This window comes from Mustela nivalis, assembly GCF_964662115.1.
Source record: "Mustela nivalis genome assembly, chromosome: 2".
Lineage (NCBI taxonomy): Eukaryota > Metazoa > Chordata > Mammalia > Carnivora > Mustelidae > Mustela > Mustela nivalis.
Genome location: NC_139021.1, coordinates 153,449,730 through 153,467,287, shown reverse-complemented (window position 1 = coordinate 153,467,287; position 17,558 = coordinate 153,449,730). Strand labels below are relative to the sequence as shown.

General features: G+C 36.3%; 1 protein-coding gene across 6 annotated transcripts in view; it reads right to left on the bottom strand.

Annotated features, from left to right (window-relative positions):
* The window catches only part of EXOC6 (exocyst complex component 6), a gene marked incomplete at its 5' end in the record, with an annotated part of 248,619 nt that overhangs the window by 130,001 nt on the left and 101,060 nt on the right, over nt 1-17,558 (bottom strand). For all 6 annotated transcript variants that reach the window (XR_014309260.1, XR_014309261.1, XR_014309262.1 and 3 more), the window contains one exon: nt 2,638-2,721. Coding sequence is in view for 3 of the 6 variants with exons in the window: in XM_082721939.1 (XP_082578065.1) it covers nt 2,638-2,721 (84 nt within the window). The remainder of the gene's footprint in view (nt 1-2,637; nt 2,722-17,558) is intronic.

Below are 17,558 nucleotides of genomic sequence, written 5' to 3'. Positions count from 1 at the left end.
CATTTCTCTGATGAAAAATGATATTGAACATCTTTTCATGTGCTTATTTTTCATCTGTGTATCTAGTAAAATGTCTACTTGGATCTTTTATCCATTAGTTTGTCTTTAATTATTTAGTTAAATTCTTTGCATATTCTAAAAACAAGCCCTTTTTTAGACGTGAGTTTTGCAAATATTTTCTCCCCATTTGTATCTTGTTTTTTCACTTTCTTAACAATGCCTTCTGAAGAGTAGTTTTTCATTTCAATGTTCAATTTGAATTTCTTTCTCTTACAATTCATGCTTTATAGATCTCACCTAAGAAAATACTGCCTAACCCAAGATCAAAAAACCTTTGTTTTTCCTAAAAGTTTCATAATTTTAGCTCTTGCATTTAAGTCCATGATCCATTTCTTGAATTTCTGAGGTAAAAGTCAATACTCTTTTTTTGCATATAGATAATTTAATTATCTTATAGTCAAAAGACATACTTTGAATTATTTCAAGTCTTTTATATTTGTTGAGATTTATTTTATAGCTCAGAATATGATCTATCTTGGTAAACCTTCTATGTGCATTTGAAAGGCCTGTGTATTCTATTGTTTGGGGTGGAATATTCAATAAATGTCAATTAGCTCAAGTTAGCAGATACTATTTTTCAGGTCTTCTATTTTCTATCTTTGTGTTCTGCAATTTCACTGTAAGGTCTCCCAGAGTGTTTTTCTTTTTATTTAACCTATCTGGGATTCCTTGGGCTTGACTGTCTAAGTTTCTACTTCCTATTCATATTGGAAAACTCTCTGCCATTATGCCCTCAAATACTCCTCTGTCCCACTTACGCTATACTCTTTCTAGACTTTCTCTCTATATCCCCTCTATTTCTCTTCTGTGTTTTTATCCTCTTGTCTCTCTGTGAGGCTTTCTAAATAATTTCTTCAGATCAACTAAGAGAACTCACCAATTGCTAAACCTATTCATAAAATTTTTAATTTTGATGAATGTAACTTTAATTTTAGGGATTCTACTTCATTTTTCTTCCTTTTGGTCATTCCTTACAGTTTCCTGTTCCTTATTCATACCATCAAGCTTGTCTTTTATTTCTTTAAATATAATAAATAGAGTTATATTAAATGGCTAATAATTCAAATACTGAAAGTCTCTTGGGATTTATTTCTGTTGCCATATTTTTAATGATTCGCACTTGTTTGATAATTACTTTTTACTGTGACTTGTTAATCTCCCTTGAAACTATGACATGAAAGTTCAGATCTCTGCATTTTCTTCTATTAGGCAATATCAGTATGGAATAACTTCAAACTGAATTTTCAACTTGAGTTTTTTTTAACTATCCAAATAGAATGAATTTGTGTTGCAAACAAACACTTGTGAGAAATGGCTTGTTATGTATTCTCAGAGATCTTTTTCCCCTTGTTCCTTCAGCACCAACATTTAAAATAGGCAATTTCCCTATAACGTTTAACAGAAAGAACAGACAGTTTTTGATAGATTTTTTTTTATAATATTGTATCCATTTATTTACTTATTTTAAGTAATCTTTATATCCAACCAGGGACTCAAACTCATGACTCCAAGATCAAGAGTTGCATGCTCTCCTGGCTGAGCCAACCAGGTGCCCTGAGGCGTTTTTGATCTCTAGGTAATCCTAATAATGAGGCTCTAATTCTTTGGAGTCTCTACTTTCTAAGGGAGACAACCTCTTATCAGCTACCTTGGGTGGCTCTAGGATTTAGGCCTCTGTATTCCTCAAAATTCATGCTTTCCAGTTCAGCAGATGCCCCTAAGATAAAAGTGCCTCATTAATCTTATCTGGATTTCTTTTTCTTTCTTTTTTTTTTTTTTTTGTTGTTGTTAAAGATTTTATTTCTTTATTTCACAGAGAGAGAGAGCACAAGCAGAGTGAGTGGCAGGCAGGAGAGGGAGAAGAAGGCTTCCTGCTCTGTGGGACTCTATTCCAGGACCCTGGGATCATGAACCAAGACAAAGTCTTGCTTAACTGACTGAGCCACCGAGGTGTCCCAAACCTATCTGGATTTCTACCTTCATTTAGGTTTTCCTCTTTTGTTTTATAGTTGGATATACTGAAGTATAAGTTACATACAATAAAACTCACTTTTTCATGCACCGTTTCTACAAGTTTTCACCAACACATCTTGTCAGATAATTATCACCATAACCAACATGTAGAGCAATTCCATATTCACTTAATTTTTGTCCTGGCTATATGTTTCTACCAAATCCTTGGTGCACTTAAAAATAATTTTAAAACTTTAAAAATGTTTTATCCAGCATCTTTGTTTTTTCACTGGAACGATTAATCAAAGTAATAGTCTACCACATTGTCAGAAATGAATTATCACTCCCTGATACTTTATATATCTACTTGTTTATCTATTTATTCACTGCCTATTTGTTTACTATCTAACTTGACTAACAGAATGTAAGCTCCTGAGAGAAGGAACTTAACCTGTTTTGTTCACTGCTGCACCCTTAGCACTTAACCAATTACTGGAAATGGTAGGTATTCAGTAAGTATTTGTTGTTGAATGAATAGTGAGAGATACATGCTCTGAAGAAATTAAAGCAGGGTAAGAGGCAAAAAGTGACAACACAACCAATTCAAAATTTTCACATACTTACCATATTTGACTGTGGTTGCAATACGAGTCTTGCTTGTTTCTTTCTTTGTTTTCGGTAATAATTTTCAAATGTTTCTTCATCACCCTAAAGTAACATCAGCAGAGTAATGAAACACACACACTACAGAACAGATACCTTCTTTTTTAAAAATTAAATAATTTAGGGGCGCCTGGGTGGCTGAGTGGGTTAAAGCCTCTGCCTTCAGCTCAGGTCATGATCCCAGGGTCCTGGGATCGAGCCCCACATCCGGCTCTCTGCTCAGTGGAGAGCCTGCTTCCTCCTCTCTCTCTGCCTGTCTCTCTGCCTACTTGTGATCTGTCTGTCAAATAAATAAATCTTTTAAAAAATTTATTTATTTATTTGAGAGAGAGAGAGAGAGCATGAGTTGGGGGAGGGACAGAGGGAGAGGGAGAGGGAGATCTCCTGCAGACTCCCCGCTGAGTGGGAAGCATGATGCATGACCCTGAGTAATGACCTGAGACAAAATCAAGAGTCAGACACTTAAGCCACCCAGGCATCCAAACAAATAACTTCTTTACCTCTAGGAGTCATTTTAAATTTTCTAACAAATGGAATACAAACACTGAAATGATTCTTGCATATTTCAATGAAACTGCATCATTTATATCATATCCTTCCATGTTATCAGATTCTAGTTCTTTTCATTGTCTTTGACCTATTTTGTATCTATGTTTAGGTAACTGATAAATACATAAATAGTATTTTGTCTGTTAATGACTTTAATTGATTTCCTCCCCTCTCCAAAAAAATAGTTTTGCCTCCACTTGCAATTCCTCTCAATATTCCTTTACTCCACATAATTTTTCCTATTATTGGACTTTTTCTGTGAACTGATTATAATATCTCCTCGGTTCTCTCATATGGAAGTAATAAATTCTTCAACATGTGCAAACAAAACAAAAACACTGAAATGGTATTTCATACTGAATGTCAAGAATAAGTTTTTGGCCTTATAGTTCAAAACAGTAACCTTGTTTGTTATTATGACAATTATGAACACTAACTGTAAATTCAAGGAATTTTATAGTTACCCAACTAATCACTAAGGTTTACTAGATTTCTGACTGACCAACTCAAAATACAGCTGTCAGTGAGAGAACTAAATGAAGAAATTAGCTGTCATGCCTAAACTTCTGAACATGTCGTATAAGACCCTACATGATCTGGAACCTTCCTCTATCTCCTGCTTCATCTCAGTATATTCAACATATCATTTTCTTTTTATTTCCAGGCTTTCATACAAGATTTTCTTGAAATGTGCTTCCCAGTTCTCTTTTTCTGTGTATGACTTTTATTCACCCTCCCGGACTCACTATAGATGTTACTTCTTTTAGAAGCCATCCTCAACTGCCTGAGGCTTGTTATCTGTGTTATCTCATAGCAACCTGCATATCCATATCATTGCACTTAACACACTGTGCTGCAACTTCTTAATTAGTAGTCTATCATACCAATAACAGCACTTTCTGTGATAATGAACATTTTCTGTATCTGCATTATCTTATATGGTAGCCATTAGAAAGATGTGGCTAATAGTAAGTATTGAGACCCTGAATTTTAATTTTCTTTAATTTTAGTTACTTTACATTTATTTATTTATTAAGATTTTATTTATTTATTTGACAGACAGAGATCACAAGTAGGCAGAGAGGCAGGCAGAGAGAGAAGGGAAGAAGCAGGCTCCCTGCCAAGCAGAGAGCCCTATGCGGGGCTCGATCCCAGAACCCTGAGATCATGGCCTGAGCCGAAGGCGGAGGCTTTAACCCACTGAGCCACCCAGGTGCCCCAAGTTACTTTACATTTAAACAGTTGCGGGGCTCCTGGGTAGCTCAGTTGGGTAAGCATCTGCCTTCAGCTCAGGTCGTGATCCCAGGGTCCTTGGATAGAGCTCTGCATCAGGCCCCCTGCTCCATAGGAAGCTGGCTTCTCCCTCTGCCCCCTTCTCTCTGTTTCTCACAAATGAATAAAAAATCTTTTAAAAAAAAAAGATTTTATTTGACAGAGAGAGATCACAAGTAAGCAGAGCAGCAAGCAGAGAGAGGAGGAAACAGGCTGCCTGCTGAGCAGAGAGCCCAATTCAGGGCTCGATCTCAGGATCCTGAGATCATGACCAGAGCTGAAGGTAGAGACTTAATCCTCTGAGCCACCCAGGCACCCCATAAAAAATCTTTTTAAAAAAATTTAAAAAGTTTCATACAGGTAGTAGTTACCATATTGGATGACAGAGATCTATCTTTATCACTCTAAGTATGTTAGAACATGGTCCTGTCCAACTAGTTCACTACTTTATCCTTATCACTTAGCACAATGTTTGGCACATGGAAGGCAATCAATTATTATTTCTTGAATGAATGAATGAAGGACTAAACAAGTAAATGAATGACTATATAACCATTTCTTCTGTCTTCCTCTCTGCTTAAAAGGAGAATCCATCCAGAATGAGAAGAAAAGGCTGGGAACCCATTCACCTACTCAAGGCTCCAAAGAAAATCTAAGGGGGAAAAGTCAAAACTCTTATTTTCACTGAAAAAAACGTTTTCTGATAACTTTCTTTAATATTTAAGTAGTTATCAACAAAATGACTTTTCTTAGTGCCATAAAAATAAGCTTATAATGCAGAAAATAAGTTTAGGTAACCCTCAGGGTAATTCTCCTAGTATTTTTTATACTCAAACAATTAAAAGAATTAAAAAAAAAAAAAAAGTGGTCCCTAAACATGTTAGACAGTTTTATTTAGGTAACTAAATTTTTTGCACAATGAGTTTAAATTAATGTAAAGGATATAATTTCAAATATATTAGAAATAAAACTATTATATCCTCATTTAAAATATCCAATGGTTACCTACATTTAAAAAACATATGAATACACTCTCTTTCACATTTAGAAAGTTTATAGTTTTCTTTTTTTTTTTTTAAGTAGGCTCCATACTAAGTGTGGAGCCTGATGTGGGGCTTGAACTTACAAGCCAGAGATCAAGACCTGGGGTATGATCCAGAGTTGGACACTTAATCAACTAAGCCACCAAGGTATCACTCCTTTTTTTCTTTCCTTTTTAATTTTTAAAGATTTACTCATTTGAGAGAGACTAAGAGAGAATAAGCAGGGGGAGAGGGAGAAGCAGACTCCCTGCTCAGTGGGGAAGCCCAATGTGGGTATGAACCCCAGAACCCTGGGATCATGACTTGAGCCAAAGGCAGAAATTTAACAAACTAAGCCACCCAGGCATTCTTTTTTTCTTTTTTAACTTATACTCCAGACTACTACTCTTACAGGGATTTGTGGCTTTTTTTTAATTTAATATGTTATTTTTAAATGCTATATTTATGTTTTTAAGTAAACTCTATCCCATATTGTAGGGCTCAAACTCATAACCTCAAGAATAAGAGTCACATGCTCTATGGACTGAGCCAGACAGGTATTCCTCTAACACTATAGTTTCTTTTCCTTTCTTTTTAAATATTTTATTTATTTATTTCACAGAGATAGGCAGAAAGGCAGGCAAAGAGAGGGAAGCAGGCTCCTTGCTGAGCAAAGAGTCCATTTGCGGGGCTCAGTCCCAAGACCCTGGGATCATGACCCGAGCTAAAGGCAGAGGCTTTAATCCACTGAGCCACCCAGGTGCCCCAACACTATATTTTCTAATGTAATACATTTTTGTTTTTATTTTATCTCTAAGTCCATAATTGAGGCATTATGGTAGTTTTTTCCTTCTAGGTTAAATTATCATTAAATTAGTACATGACTGATCAATACAATCTAAATATTAATGTTATAGATAATTAATATAACAAAAAGTAAATTTTTATTGGAAATGAATATCTTAATATGATGAAAGGGATTTTGGGGGGAACTAACAACATACTTTTTTATTTTTCTTTATTTACTTATTTATTTTTTACGACTATTTATTTAAGAGAGAGACAGAAAGGGTATAAGCAGGAAGAGGGGCAGAGGAAGAGGGACAAGCAGACTCCCCACTGTGCAGAGAGCCCAACTACGTGCTTTATCCCAGGACCCCATCTTCATGATTTGAGCCAAAGTCAGACACTGAACTGAATGAGCCACTCAGGCATCTCAGCAACACACTTTTTAGTTAAAGATTCTGAGCTGCAGATTTAGTGTGTATAATTTACAGAAAAATGCCCACCCTAAAAACCTAATTATAGTAAAGCCAGTCCTCATAATCAAACTATTAAGTCAATTATATTGACTATCCCTCAAAAAAAGTCTAAGTTCATGTTTCAATTCAAATAAATATATTAATATGCATTGTAGAATATTATATTATGAAAACAACTGAGAAATAAATCATAAAATTATGAAAGTCATCAAGATTATTTTTATCCAATGTGATTGTTTTATCTACTCATGTACCTTAAAAACAAGATAACAAATCACTTCTCCTTACTTAAGTGCTATTTCTCATTACTTAACTTATAACAACGCAGTGTAATATGCAGACAGAATTCTAAGTTATTTACAAAAAGAGAAGTATGATAAAAACAATAAAATATACCTTTAGTAAATATGTGGACATACATAAAACTTCAGCGTTAAATTTTGGAAATAATAAAACCAAGTATAAAAGTCAGGAATAACACATGAATTTTGTTAGGGATGGTGATCATGCTGGAACTAATCAGTCTGGCAGACAGTGTTCATTTTATTTTAATATGAAGTCAAAAATATCACACAAGTAACGACTTCCACTTATGACACAATTTGGCAAAACAGCTTTTTTAAAATTTTTTTTTTAATTTATTTTCAACATAACAGTATTCATTATTTTTTGCACCACACCCAGTGCTCCATGCAATTCGTGCCCTCTCTAATACCCACCACCTGGTTCCCCCAATCTCCCACGCGCCACCCCCCCACCCGCCACTTCAAACCCCTCAGATTGTTTTTCAGAGTCCATAGTCTCTCATGGTTCACCTCCCCTGCCAATTTCCCCCAACTCCCTTCTCTTCTCTAACTCCCCATGTCCTCCATGCTATTTGTTATGCTCCACAAATAAGTGAAACCATATGATAATTGACTCTCTCTGCTTGACTTATTTCACTCAGCACAATCTCTTCCAGTCCCATCCATGTCGCTACAAAAGTTGGGTATTCATCCTTTCTGATGGAGGCATTAATACTCCATAGTGTATATGGACCATATCTTCCTTATCCATTCGTCCGTTGAACGGCATGTTGGTTCTTTCCACAGTTTGGCGACCGTGGCCATTGCTGCTATAAACATTGGGGTACAGATGGCCCTTCTTTTCACTACATCTGTATCTTTGGGGTAAATACCCAGGAGTGCAATTGCAGGATCATAGGGAAGCTCTATTTTTAAATTCTTGAGGAATCTCCACACTGTTCTCCAAAGAGGCTGCACCAACTTGCATTCCCACCAACAGTGTAAGAGGGTTCCCCTTTCTCCACATCCCCTCCAACACATGTTGTTTCCTGTCTTGCTAATTTTGGCCATTCTAACTGGTGTAAGGTGATATCTCAATGTGGTTTTAATTTGAATCTCCCTGATGGCTAGTGATGATGAATATTTTTTCATGTGTCTGATAGCCATTTGTATGTATTCATTGGAGAAGTGTCTGTTCTTATCTTTTGCCCATTTTTTGCTATGATTATCTGTTTTGTGTGTCTTGAGTTTGAGGAGTTCTTTATAGATCCTGGATATCAACCTTTTTTGTCTATACTGTCATTTGCAAATATCTTATCCCATTCCATGGGTTGCCTCTTTGTTTTCTTGACTGTTTCCTTTGCTGTGCAGAAGCTTTTGATTTTGATGAAGTCCCAAAAGTTTATTTTGGCTTTTGTTTCCTTTGCCTTTGGAGACATACCTTGAAAGAAGTTGCTGTGGCTGATATCGAAGAGATTACTGCCTATGTTCTCCTCTAGGATTCTGATGGATTACTCTCTCACGTTGAGGTCTTTTATCCATTTTGAGTTTATCTTTGTGTATGGTGTAAGAGAATGGTCGAGTTTCATTCTTCTACATATAGCTGCCCAGTTTTCCCAGCACCATTTATTGAAGAGACTGTCTTTTTTCCACTGTACATTTTTTCCTGTTTTGTAAAAGATTATTTGCCCATAGACTTGAGGGTCCATATCTGGGCTCTCTACTCTGTTCCACTGGTCTGTGTGTCTGTTTTTATGCCAGTACCATGCTGTCTTGGTGATCACAGCTTTGTAGTAAAGATTGAAATCAGGTAGCGTGATGCCTCCAGTTTTATTTTTGTTTTTCCACATTTCCTTAAGCGATTCGGGTTCTCTTCTGATTCCATACAAATTTTTGGATTATTTGCTCCAGCTCTTTGAAGAATACTGGTGGAATTTTGATCGGAATGGCATTAAAAGTACAGATTGCTCTAGGCAGTACAGACATTTTAACAATGTTTATTCTTCCAATCCAAGAGCATGGAATGGTCTTCCATCTTTTTGTTTCTTCTTCAATTTCTTTCATGAGTGTTCTGTAGTTCCTTGAGTACAGATCCTTTACCTCTTTGGTTTGATTTATTCCCAGGTATCTTATGGTTCTTGGTGCTATAGTAAATGGAATCGATTCTCTAATTTCCCTTTCTGTATTTTCATTGTTAGTGTATAAGAAAGCCACTGATTTCTGTACATTGATTTTGTATCCTGCCACATTATTGAATTGCTGTATGAGTTCTCATAGTTTGGGGATGGAGTCTTCTGGGTTTTCCTTATAAAGAATCATGTCATCTGTGAAGAGAGAGAGTTTGACTTTTTCACTGCCAATTTGGATACCTTTTATTTCTCTTTGTTGTCTGATTGCTGTTGCTAGGACTTCTAATACTATGTTGAACAAGAGTGGTGAGAGTGGGCATCCTTGTCAGGTTCCTGATCTCAACAGGAAGGCTGCAAGCTTTTTCCCACTGAGGATGATATTTGCTGTGGGTCTTTCATAGATAGATTTGATGAAGTTCAGGAATGTTCCCTCTATCCCTATACTTGGAAGCATTTTAATCAGGAACGGATACTGGATTTTGTCAAATGCTTTTTCTGCATCAATTGAGAGGACTATGTGGTTCTTCTCTCTTTTCTTATTAATTTGTTCTATCACATTGATTGATTTTCAAATGTTGAACCATCCTTGTAGCCTGGGAATGAATCCCACCTGGCATGGTGGATGAGCTTTGTAATGTGCTGTTGGATCCTGTTGGCTAGGATCTTGTTGAGAATCTTAGCATCCATATTCATCAGTGATATTGGTCTGAAATTCTCCTTTTTGGTAGGGTCTTTGCCTGGTTTGGGGATCAGGGTAATGCTGGCTTCATAGAAAGAGTCTGGAAGTTTTCCTTCTGCTTCAATTTTTTGAAACAGCTTCAGGAGAATAGGTGTTATTTCTTCTTTGAAAGTTTGGTAGAATTCTCCAGGGAATCCGTCAGGTCCTGGGCTCTTGATTTTTGGGAGGTTTTTGATCACTGCTTCAATCTTGTTACTAGATATCGGTCTATTCAGGTTGTCAATTTCTTCCTGGTTCAGTTTTGGGAGTTTATAGTTTTTTAGGAATGCATCCATTTCATCTAAGTTGCTTAGCTTATTGGCATATAACTGTTGATAATAACTTCTGATGATTGTTTCTACTTCCTTGGTGTTAGTTGTGTTCTCTCCCTTTTCATTCATAATTTTATGAATTTAGGCTTTCTCTCTTTTCTTTTGGAATAGTGTGGCCAATGGTTTATCAATCTTATTGATTCTTTCAAAAAACCAACTTCTAGTTTCATTGATATGTTCTACTGTATCTCTGATTTCTACCTCATTGATCTCAGCTCTAATCTTGATTATTTCCCTTCTTATGTGTGGAGTTGGTTTGACTTGTTGTTGATTCTCCAGTTTTTTAAGGTGTAGAGACAGCTGCTGTGTTCTGGATTTTTCAATTTTTTTGAGGGAGGCTTGGATGGCTATGCATTTCCCCCTTAGGACCGCCTTTGCTGTATCCCATAGGTTTTGGACCAAAGTGCCTTCATTCTCATTGGTTTCCATGAATTCAGTTCTTCTTTGATCTCCTGGTTGATCCAAGCATACTTAAGCAAGGTGGTCTTTAGCTTCCGGTGTTTGAGTTCCTTCAGAACTTTTCCTTGTGATTGAGCTCCACTTTCAAAGCACTGTGATCTGAGAATATGCAGGGAATAATCTCAGTCTTTTGGTATCAGTTGAGTCCTGATTTGTGACCCAGTATGTGGGTCTATTCTTGAGAAGGTTCCATGTGCACTTGAGAAGAATGAGTGTTCTGTTGTTTTAGGGTGGAATGTGCTGTATATATCTATGAGGTCCATCTGGTCCAATGTGTCATTCAATGCTCTTGTTTCTTTATTGATTTTCTGCTTCGATGACCTATTTCTGAGAGAGGCGTGTTAAGATCTCCTACTATTAATGTATTCATATCAATATGACTCTTTATCTTGATTAACAGTTTTCTTATGTAATTGGCTGCTCCCATATTGGGGGCATAGATATTTACAATTGTTAGATCATCTTGGTGGATAGTCTCTTTAAGAATTATATAGTATCCTTCTGTATCTCTGACTACAGTCTTTAGTTTAAAATCTAATTTATCTGATATGAGAATCACTACCCCAGCCTTCTTTTGAGGCCCACAGGCATGAAAGATGCTTCTCCATCCCTTCACTTTCAGTCTGGGTGTATCTTTAGGTTCAAAATGGGTCTCTTGTAGACAACATATGGATGGGTCCTGTCGTTTTATCCAATCTGCAACCCTGTGCCATTTTATGGGCGCATTTAGGCCATTCACATTGAGAGTGATTATTGATAGATACGTTTTTATTCACATCGTGTTACCTTTGAAGTCTTTCTTTCTGTAGGTTGTCTCTATATTTCTGTTCAATGCTATTCTTAGGATTTTTCTTCTTTTATAGAACCCCCCCTTAATATTTCTTGCATGTTGGCTTGGTGGTTGCTTAGTCTTTTAAGCCTTGCCGGTCTTGGAAACTCTTTATCTCTCCATCCATTTTGAATGTCAGTCTTGCTGGATAAAGTATTCTTGGCTGCATGTTCTTCTCATTTAGTGCCCTGAATATATCTTGCCAGCCCTTTCTGGCTTGCCATGTCTCTGTAGACAGGTCTGACATTATTCTGATGGGCTTTCCTCTGTAAGTAAGGAGCCTCTTTGTCCTAGCAGCTTTCAAGAGATTATACCTACAGTTATGATTCCTCAATTTGACTATCAGGTGCCTTGATTTTTTTTGTAATCTATAATCTTGGGTGGAGACCGTTCGGCCTCTAGTACATGAACGCTGGTTCCATTCGCGAGACTGGTAAAATTTTCATGAAAAACTCGTTCCACTATATCTTCTAGACTTCTTTCTTACTCTTCCCCTTCAGGGATTCCAGTAATTCTGATGTTGGAACGTTTCATGGCATCATTTATTTCCCTGATTCTGTTTTCGTGGTTTCTAAGCTGTTTGTTCCAGGCTTCCCCCTGATCCTTTCTATCTGTTTGTCCTCCAGCCCACTAATTCTATCTTTTGCCTCAGTTACCCTAGCTTTGAGAGAATTTAGATTAGATTGGAACTCATTGAGAGCATTGCGAACCTCAGCCCTGGTAGCTTTTAGCTCTACCCTAACATTGTGAACATCATCTCTGGTCACTTTCAGCTCGGCCCTAATCAATTCCGTTTGGTCATCCATGGCTTTCTCCAACCTAGCTATTGCCCAGATAATTGTTAGCCTGAATTCTCTTTCCGACATATTGTCTATGTTGATAGCCGTTAGCTCTGTTGCAGAAGGTCCATCTGTATTTTTCTTCTGTTGGGCAGTCTTCCTCTTAGTCATTTTGGTGAGAGATGACTGAATGTAGCTGGATGTACTGACCGTGGTGCAGTCAAGGTGTACCCTGGAACACTTCTGAGCAATCAGGATTCCCCACCCAAACAAGAGAAAAAAGAAAAGAAAAAGAGAAAAAGAGAGAGAAACAGGAAGATGAAAGAGAAGGTTCAGCCCAAATGGGCCCCAAGGTAAGATTTATGAAGTATACAAACAAAAACAGACAAACAAAAAGACTGCCCACTGGCGTCTTCTGCCCCTGTAGAGATCCAGACGTGTATAATTCTGATCTCAGGCTGATTTCATGGGTGATTGGAGTTCTTTGGTAGGTAATCAGCTCACTTTAGGGTACAGGTTGAAAAGGCGCCTCCTCCTACTTCCCCGCCATCGTCCCCCCTGGCAAAACAGCTTTTAACAGTTTTTCTGAATCATAACTTATATGAAAGAATGGTTTATTCAATGAACTTCAAAATTTTGGCAGCCCCAGAAAATACTCCAGTTATGTTTAAAAGATTCCACTTCACTAAATCATATTATTTCAGATGTTTAAAAAATTTTTAACAGAAAATGACACATCAAAAAAAAAAAAAAAAAAAAAAAAAAAAAAAGAAAATGACACATCATAAGGATGAGTATTAAGATTAGCCAAAAGCACTGTTCATATTTAAATACATAGGACACAGTTGTGCATTCAAATTTGCCTATGTTCTCACTTCTGTAATCTCATAATACTCCCTCTTAAAAGCACTATGTTCATTGTCAACAGCTGGGGAACAAAAGAGATCAGGACCTTAAATGAAAACTGTCATTAAGGGCGCCTGGGTGGCTCAGTGGGTTAAGCCGCTGCCTTCGGCTCGGGTCATGATCTCAGGGTCCTGGGATCGAGTCCCACGTCGGGCTCTCTGCTCAGCAGGGGGCCTGCTTCCCTTCCTACTTGTAATCTCTGTCTGTCAAATAAATAAATAAAATCTTAAAAAAAAAAAAAAACTGTCATTGCTTCTACCTGTCATTACTACCTACCCTGTATCAGAACTAAGAATATTCTACCAACAGGACAAAATATAGTGTTTCTAACACGGTTTATCCTTTCCCGCACCAGAAAAGAAACCGTTATGTGTACATTCTTAATGTGTATATTAATTAATCATTAAAGGAAACTTATCCTTTATTTGGCATCCTAGAAGTTTTTACACATCAAGACAATGGACAATGGTAGTAGCAATGGAGAATAAATATTTCTTTTATGAAGTTAAACATAGTAGCCTCCAAGACAACCCCCCCAAGATATCTTGCATCTTCCCATCCCACATTCTACCAGGGTTGATCTACTTGACCAGTAGGATGTAGCAGAAGTAAAGGTAGGGCACCTGAGTGGCTTATTTGGTTCAGTACCTGACTTGGTTTCAGCTCAGGTCACAATCTCAGAGTTGTGAGATCAAGCCCTGCATTGGTCTCTGTGCTCACTGGGGAGTCTGCTTCCCCCCCCCCTTGCCCCTCTCCCCATTCATGCTCTCTCTAATAAAATAAACAAATAAAATCTTTAAAAAAAAAAAAAAGAAGTAAAGGTATGACACTTCCGATATTAGATTATAAAGGACATTATGGCTTCTGTATCAGCATCCCTGAGATCACTTATTCTAGGGAAGCCAGCTGCCACGTCACAAGGCTTGTCACTCAGCTTTGTAGACAGCCCATATGGCAAGGAACTGAGGTCTTCTGCCAACAGTCATAACAGAAGCAAATCCCCCAGGCCCTGTCAAGCTTCAGATGATGACAGCCCTCACTGACCTCTTGACTGGAACCTCAAAAGAGACCCTGAGCCAGAACCACCCAGCTAAGTCATTCCCAGATAGCTGACCTTGTGAAATAATAAATGTTATGCAATAGACAACTAATATAGTATCTTAGGTAGCTTTTTTTAAAAACAGATACCAAGTGATACAATAAGGAAGTGCTCAAAAGGGAGACTGTTCAAGAAGGAGGAAAGCAAGAGAGGGAATGAGAGGAAGCCAATCAAGGGTGCCAGATTCAGGTAAAAGAAGTCTCTAAGAAAACAGGCTTCAGCCTATTCCCACAGTAAAACTCTAAAGGATAAATTATACTGCAGAGGGATTTCTTTCTTTCTTTCTTTCTTTTTTTTTTTAGGGGAGAAACATTTTCTTTTATTGATGCAAGTACGTCCAGTCACAAAAACTGACATCCTATGTCATGGTACAGCTTTGTACACAGAGTTCATCTCAAAATACCAAATATCATATACAGTATGCATCAAAGTGGAAAAATAAAGGAGCAAATGCAGGCACAGTGTCAGATAAATACTAGAAGTGATGACCCAGTGAAGTGCCTGGTTACTACTAAAAAGTAGTTTAAATGAAATTACAAATGAAAGGAAAGTAACTATAATAACAAGGAGGAATTAGCTTTACTAAATTTTGGCCATTTTACTTTTATAAATTTTTGGTCATATATACCAACCAGAAGTTTTCATGCTAATGGAAGTTTATTTACATTTATAGAATAGTAAAACCTCACTTACACAGTAAAAAGGAAAAAAGTCCTGCCTGAATTAGTCAAAACTGACATCTTTTAAAATGCAGCTTTCTTAAATTGATAGATTCTGTGTATTATAAAGATACAAAAATATACAGAGATCTAAAAGTTCATGAAAATTATAATTCAATAGTTAGTTACAATAACATATAAATTCTGAGAGTAATCATTTATTTTGAGTATTTGACTATTTGAATCATAGGTTATTTCTGAAAAATCACAAAGTGGACTAGTTAAAATTACAACTATTGGTTCTCTACCATTGACTTTCAATTATCTTCATTATTTAATTGTGTTTTCTGTTTCTTTAATTTTAAATCATGAACAATGAAATGTAATTTAATATGCAATGTACCATTCTTAGGCAAGCCACACTGAAACCTCACATAGTGTCTAATGGTTCAACACTTTTTTGTATATATGCTGCTGAAGCGAGCACAGTTCAACACTTTTTTGTACCAGGTAAAAAGATACACTCTTTTCCAGAGGGTTTAGTACCTGTTGGTATAAGCTACCAGGATAAAAATACATAAAATACTTTTATTAAAAATTGAGTGTGGTGTTAAAGACCCAATTACTAATCCAGCAAATCTTTATGAAATATCAGATGCAATGAAAAGCACTAGGGAAAGAACAATACATGACACTCATGGTCACTATCTTTATGGATCATATAGACATAGAAGAAGGAAAATACAAAGTAACAGAAGAGCCTATGGGCACTCACTGCAGTTTACTGGGCCCCTATAAGACAGAAAAATTAAGCATTATCAAAGTCAAAAATCATTTCCACCAAATCCAAAAACCTATAGGAAAATATCGAATTTGAAAGGAGCTTTAAAAGAATCAAACCAGGGGCGTTTGATTAGTGGGTGGCTCAGTGGATTAAAGCCTCTGCCCTCGGCTCAGGTCATGATCCCAGGGTCCTGGGATCAAGCCCCACATTGGGCTCTCTGCTCAGCAGGAAGCCTGCATCCTCCTCTCTCTGCCTACTTGTGATTTCCATCTGTCAAATAAATAAATAAAATCTTTAAAAAAAAAAAGAATCAAACCACAACACAGGCCACTTTAACAACTGAGATAATTAAGAACTTCACCTTGGTTAAGAAGCCAATATGATCTAGTTTAGAAACAAAACAAGGCAAAACAAAATGCAAAAAATTGAGATCAGAAAACTGGAAGTCAAATTTTCAATATCACTACATATAGCAATGTAATCTTGATGGAACCTACCTTTCTATTTGCCTCAGGTATAAATGCAGTTAACTGTATATATGACTACCTGAAGTTATAAAAGATAAAATACTAAATCTGAAAAGAATCTGAGCAGTTAGAGTATTTTATAATCATACACACTTGAAGAATTATTTCATCATAGGATAGACTAAAAGTATTACTGTTTTTATATAATAGTACAATTTATTATAGCTTTAAAAAGAAAAAATTCTACATGTCTATTCAATAATGCTCAAGTACTTGAAACATCACTAATGTGTAAAACAGTAAGTTTACATTGATATTGTACCCACTGCTTTTATCTCAGTTCATTAAGTACAGAGTTGGTACTTTTAATAGAGGGCTAAAAGAAAAGACATTAACTAGTGAAGATAATTCTATTTGTTCTAATTAACATAATTACCATTCTTTTCAATTATTTTAATTTCAATTTAATACAATTTCAGTGAATAATCAAAATTCAAAACACCTTAACTCTAAATGTCTACCATAGACATTTTCTAAGTGCTGAAAGAAAAAGACCAAAAATTCTATACCTAGCAAAACTATTCTTTTTTTTTTTTTTTAAGATTTTAGTTATTTATTTGACAGAGAGAGAGATCACAAGTAGGCAGAGAGGCAGGGAGAGAGGGGGGGAAGCAGGCTCCCCGCTGAGCAGAGAGCCTGATATGGAGCTCGATCCCAGGACCCTGAGATCATGACCCGAGCCGAAGGCAGAGGCTTCAACCCACTAGCCACCCAGATGCCCCAGCAAAACTACTCTTAAAAAGCCAAGAAGAAATTAAGACATTCCTAGATGAACAAAAACAGAGAATTTGATGCTAGTTGACCTTCCCTAAAAGAAATACTAAAGGTAGTCCTTGAGGCAAAAAGAAAAGGACACTAGACAGTAACTCTAATTCACATGAAGAAATAAAGAGTCCCAGTTAAGATAATATAGAGGTAAAAGACAGTATAATTTGTAACTCCATTCTTCTGATTTAGAAAACTGCATAGAGAAATAATTATATTATGGTTTATAATGTATAAAGACGTAATTAGTATTTCAATAGTAACACAAAGGAGGAAGATCAATATGAACTAGACTGTTTTAAGGTAGGATGTTAATTGTAATCTCCAGAGTAAATACTAAAAAAAAAATCTATATACCATATGTGTGTACAAATACATTGTTATACATATTTATGTATTTTTGTGTATTTATAGTACATATTCATATATAACTAATATATATCTACATATTTATTACTCATATATATTATATATTAATGCATATATATGTTAAAAGGAGTGATGAGA